A 6,000-nucleotide genomic window follows, 5' to 3' on the forward strand; every position below is an offset into this window, starting at 1 on the left:
TTATGTGGGTTATTACAGCTCTTCCTAACCATAGTTTCCCTCTTTGAGAAACAGGAAAGCCCATAGATATCAGTGCATTCTCAATTCTGCATGGGTTTTGATGTGTGTAAATAATCCTTATGATGCAAACTGTCTTAAATTTGAACAGCCAGACACGGAGTTCTACTTGGACCGTAAAGATGCCTCATTGTTTTCTCTCTACAGTAGAAATGGAGGAGGTGGGCGTCCCACACAAAGCAGAGAAAGTACCTGAGCGTTGCAAGTACTGGCCAGCCTGCAAAAATGGAGATGAATGTGCCTTCCATCATCCCACACTGCCATGCAAGTTAGTGGTACAAATGCCTCTTGATGCACTTGGCCCTCCTGGTCATCAGACCCGGTGTGCACAGTAATTAGCCAGCCCTGCCTTCTGCATTGGTGATGAGGAAAAGCTTCTGCTACACTGGAATGGAATTTCCCTGTCACAGGTTGTGGCAGTGGTCACTAGATTAAATGGCAAAAGACAGATGCATGGAGGAGTATAGGTCTGTCATTGGCTATTAGCCATAGTAGCTAAGTGGAAGCTCCAGGTTCAAGATGGTACATTTCTAAAGACCAGGTGAAGGAAGGAGCAAATGAGAATGGCTGTTGCCTTTGTGCCAGGCTTGTGGGCTTCAGAAAAGCAGCTGCCTGGCCACTCTGGAACACAGGATGCTAAACTAGATGGACTTTTGGTCTGATCCGGTTGGGATCTACTTAAGCTGTCATTGCACAAAAGCTGCTGGAGAAGACATTAGCAAAGGAAGTGGGCCTGCTCATGGGTCCCCAGCTCTGCATCCTCCCAGCTATGGAGGCAGCCCCATCATCATAGTGTAACCCTGCCCAAACTGCTTTAGCATAGGCAGGGCTTTGGGTATCCCACCTAGGCTAGGGATAGGGAACCCTATGGCCCTAGCCAGCCTGGCCAATGGTCAGGGATGATGGGAGATGTGATCTAATGACATCTGGAGGACCACAGGTTCCCAATCCTTAATCTTAGGCCATCAAATTCCAAGAAAAGCTGGATTCTGTAACCAGTGCATGTTATGCAAATTGAGCATGTTTGCAGGATTTCTCTTATTCTGCAGCTTTTACTAACTTGAATAGTTGATTCTCATTTTGTTAGTCATGGGAAGAAGCACCGAGCTATGCCAGACTCTTGACACTTGAGAGGTTCTCCCACTCTTAAGCTCTGCATTGCAGAAGAATTTGGGGGAGAGGAGAGATCTCTCGCTTCATGATGAGCAATCAGTGGCAGATTATTTTTGGCTGGAAGGTCCAATATTGCATTAACACAATAGATTTCTTTGGTTTAACCCCCTTAGTTCTCGTTTAAACCAAAATCAAGCCTAAATATATGCTACAATATTTGCAGACATCTATCCCCAGCCAAATGTCTGTAGCTTAGGCAGGGCTTCTTGGACCCCTGGATATAACAATAATAACTGTGTTTTCTGTAGTGTCACCAGTAAAAGTCACTGCCCAAGAAACTTACAATCTAAAGTGGAGGGAGGGAGAAAAGGGAGCAACAGGGGTGTAACAGGTCCAGTAAATACAGTTGTCAGTGGTACATAGCCAGTGGCAACTGTAATTCTAAACAGTGTGAAGAAAATAGGTGTGGGAAATATCCACTGCAGTCTTTAATCATCAACAAGAGAGGAAATACAATTAATACTCTTAATACTGTATGGTTTATATCTGCAGTGTTTCGAAAAAAAGCTGAAGAGCAAGTTTTAGTGTTTTGGGAGACATTGCTACTTCATATATTGTCTGTGCTACAGTTTCCTCTACCATTTTTTCGTCAACACTATTCAGTTCTTCATAGCATTTAATTCACTTGTGATCTAAAAAATCCACAAAGCATAGTATGAAGTTTGATGTGGCAGTGACTGGCGCATCTCATAGACAATGACACAATACCCCTTCCCCAACAGTCTGGTTCTTAATCTGGAAAGATCAGATCAACTATCCAGAGATCTGAACTAACTTGATTTTTCCTGAGCAGTTGCATATTGAATTTGTGTGCCCAGCGACATCATTAAAAGCTATATTGACTCTTTTTGTGCCCATTTTGGAGTTTGGGGATTACACTGAAAAAAATTAAGCCATATCAGTCTGGCAAAGAAATCATTATTTTGGCATGGCCACTGCTCACTTTCGTTGCTTGGAACTCTCTCTAGTTGGCTTGCAGACTTCTCTCCATTTATTATTTGAATATGGAAAGCATTTGAAGCCAGAGGTTTTTTTTAAAAGATCAGAACTGAGGTTTTCCTTTAAAATTCTAGCCTGAGAGCACAAATGTCTTGATTGTAGAACTGTATTTAATACCAGTGATTAGGATAGATGTGTAAATTATTTTGAAAATGAGTGCAATTCTAGCAAGTTTACTCACCAGGAATAATGTTAGTTTTCCTTTCACATTTCAGAGTCTTTCCCAATTGCAAATTTGCTGACAAGTGCTTGTTCATCCATCCAAATTGTAAATATGATGCTAAGTGCACCAAGCCAGACTGCCCTTACACTCACGCCAGTCGGCGGGCCCCATTGCCACCTCCTAAACCAGGTAAAGATTTCTTACTGCTCCAGATTTTGATGTGGGCTTGCTAGGAGGAATGTGCTAGTAACAGCAGAATCCACCACTGAATATGCTGGTGGGCATCTGATTGGCTACTGTGGAAAAGAGAATGTGGAACTAGGTAGACCTTTGATTTGATTGAGCAGGGCTCTTCTTGTATTCCTCCTGCCTCTTCTCATCTCAGCATTGGTATTGATGGGGCAGTCACTGATACTGGTCTTGACACACACAACAACCTATCACTCCTAAATGGCTGAAATAATTGTTGAAAATGCAAACAGTACAGCAGTACACCAAGCTAACATTGTGTAATGCTGTTGCCATTAGCTAACAGCAAAGCAAATGTACGACAGCAAACTTGCTATGCAAAACCACAACACAAGTTTGCAATGCTCTTCAACAATTCTCCCCCCTCCCTCCAGAAGTATAAAACAAAATGTGCCAAGCCAACCATTCAACCAAGAATGCGAAACAGTGACAAATGTATGAGGTAGAATCATGCTGCAATTGTTGGTTAGTTGTGAACATTGCAATACATTATATGCATTCCTTGTACTTTGTAATGTCTGGGTTGCAACAGTACAGGCTACTAGTCTGACAGTCGTTTGTTCAAGGAAGTCATTGCCCAGTTGTCTTCTAACATAAGCTGAGGAGGCAGACCCAGTTCTATCCCAAGGACTGACAGCAGGTTGTGGTGATGGACACCTTCCCCTTCCTCCCTTTGCTCATTGTCCTGTTTCCAATGACTGTTACAACTAGCCACTTCTGTGTCCTCCAAGGAGGACCCACGATTTCCATTCTCTCGGGTTTTTCTTGTCCCTCTTCTTTTCAACTTAGAAACTACCTTGTGGCACAAAATATTGAACCATACTTTCCCATTTCACATGCCCTGAAATTTGACAGAAAGCTGCATTTTGACCACAGATGGAGAAGTGGTTATATGTTTTGATTAGTGCTGTGTCTTTCTGGAGCAAATTTAATTTTGGTTTTGAACAGTTATTTCTTTATTACATTTATATCTGGTCTATCTTAACATTATGGAATTTGCAGCGGTGGATATAATGTTCCCACACAGTCTCTCGTCCAGATACTGACCAGATCCAGACCGTCTTAGCATCAGCAAGGTTGCTGTCTCATTTGTCTTTGGATAAGTTTTCCTGCAGTTGAACTTTAGAAATTGAAATTACATAGACATTTGTGGTAATTACATGTAAAAGCATTTACTTTTGTGTCTGGTATTGATGGTTATTTAACCTCCTCCGTTAACTGGTTTTGCAGCTCCACCTCCAGTACCGCCACCATCTTCTACCAGCCAACTTTGCCGATTTTTCCCTGCCTGTAAGAAAATGGAATGCCCTTTCTACCATCCCAAAGTAAGAGTCATATTTTGATTTCTTCTGCAGGGGAACATTGAAAAGTTGGGCTGAAGCTTCGACATGTGACCTTGAAGCTTCATTCCGGTCCTAGGAAATTTGAGATATTTGTCCAGCCTTGTTAAACAATTGCTATTAATATTTCCAGCCTTCAAGAGTACCTTATACTGTGCTTGAAGACTTGTGCACGTGCATACAAAAACAACATAATTTATGCATCAACCTGGGGGGAGGAGGAGGAGATGAAGAGAGAAATAAGGGGTGGTGGTACAAGAGAGGAGTGGTGCATGCAAAGGGAAGATACAAGTGTGACTTGCTCAAGACAGATGAGCAGAGATAGGACAGAAAGGGATGGAGGGAGAAAAAGAGAAAGATCCTATTAAAGGCATTTCATACTTCAAAGAGTAATACCCAAATAGTATATACTGCAGTATATGGATTAAACTAAAGAGGCAAAACTGAACTCTCTTGCAATAGCCTTTTCTGAACCCCTTTATCTTCTTAGCATTGTAGGTTTAACACCCAATGTACCAGAGTAGACTGTACGTTCTATCATCCTGCTGTTTCTGTACCACCACGTCATGCCTTAAAATGGACTCGAACCCAAACTAGGTAATTGATTTCTCTTAACCTTTTAAAATGCACATGTTGAACAAACATGAAAATGCACAATCAGGAATTAAGCTATTTGGCAAAAAGTGCAAGAAGCTTCCATAAGAAAGGTTCTTTATTGCATTTTAAAAACTCATTTTTCATAGTTTTACTGTACCTAATTTTGAAGTACTGGGGGTTGGGGATTTTTAGGGCACGACAATAACTATTATATTATCTTTACAGAGAGACAGTTTCTAATTTTCTGTATATGTATATATATATTTTTCAGCGAATGAATCATACAACCCATTAAACGTTCACCATTGTATTATGATGGAAAGATGCTCACTGATGGAAGAAAGTGCTGCAAATGTTAATGCAGATGCCAGACCTTGAATCTATATTGTTTCATAAAATGATGTTAATTGCATACTTGAAATGTGAAATTTTCAAAACTTGTATATTTAATACCTGGTTTTACATATTTTTTACTGTAAAAATGTCTGTAGGGAAGAGGAGTTTGCTTTAACATTAATAAAAATGTCAAGGCATGAATTTTATCCTGCTTATGTTGGGATGGTGTCTTTTTTCTTTTGCTCACAGTTTTACAGTTGTGGACCATCCATTCCAAGACTGGAAGAATTTATTACTTATTACAAAGAAGTTATTTCTTTGAGGAAATTGCTCTTAAGTAATATAACATGACTCGTGTGCTTTTGAGAAAACACCATCTTTAGTATGGGCCCCCTCAGCTTATAGAGCAGTGGTTCTTAACCTATTGTGGGTCATGGACCCCTTTTGAGAATCTGATGAAAATGTGGAGTCCATAAATAAATAAATGCAATTTATTTTATTGCATTGGAAATTGATTTTATTGCATTGGAAATTGATTTTATTTGCACCCGATTCACAGATTCCCTGAATCCCATGTTAAAAGTCTCTGTTCTAGATTTTTTACCTTAGTTATTTATTTTATAGAAAACAATAATCAAGCTCTTAAATGTATGGAAATGTTACCAATTTACTGACATCTAAAGTATGCGATTATGATGGGTGTGGGTCTGGTTAGTGCCTGAATGAGAGAGTAGCTGGGAGGCATCTGTATGCTTTACTGGAAGAAAAGCAAGATATAAATACAATAAATAAAATGGTACCATTTTGAATTGAAATCAGGCTGGTGCAGATGCATAATTGCAGGTAAGAGATCAGCAGTCAAGCACCCCATCCCCACAGGCCATTCCCACCCTAAACTGAATTTCCATCTCCCAGTTTATTTAAATTGATTAAATGGCTAAGTCAGTCAGGCCTGGTGTTAAAGCTAGCTGTGACTAGCATTTGAAACCCAGAATTTGCAGTTTGGCTATAAACTCTGGTTAAGACAGAGTCTGGTTAGCTCTTGTCATATCCTTCAGCCTTGCTTCAAAATTCACTCCAGGAAAG

The 6,000-nt window shown here is 40.3% G+C and overlaps 1 protein-coding gene across 2 annotated transcripts in view; it reads left to right on the forward strand.

Annotated features, from left to right (window-relative positions):
- Positions 1-5,429, forward strand: part of ZC3H14 (zinc finger CCCH-type containing 14) — a 31,069-nt gene extending 25,640 nt beyond the window's left edge. For both annotated transcript variants that reach the window (XM_061611910.1, XM_061611911.1), the window contains exons 13-17: positions 205-325; positions 2,445-2,581; positions 3,872-3,966; positions 4,472-4,578; positions 4,850-5,429. In XM_061611910.1, the coding sequence (XP_061467894.1) occupies positions 205-325; positions 2,445-2,581; positions 3,872-3,966; positions 4,472-4,578; positions 4,850-4,856 (467 nt within the window). In that variant the 3' untranslated portion in view covers positions 4,857-5,429. The remainder of the gene's footprint in view (positions 1-204; positions 326-2,444; positions 2,582-3,871; positions 3,967-4,471; positions 4,579-4,849) is intronic.
- The last annotated feature ends 571 nt before the right edge of the window (positions 5,430-6,000 follow it).

This window comes from Rhineura floridana, chromosome 2 (genome assembly GCF_030035675.1).
Source record: "Rhineura floridana isolate rRhiFlo1 chromosome 2, rRhiFlo1.hap2, whole genome shotgun sequence".
Taxonomy (NCBI): domain Eukaryota; kingdom Metazoa; phylum Chordata; class Lepidosauria; order Squamata; family Rhineuridae; genus Rhineura; species Rhineura floridana.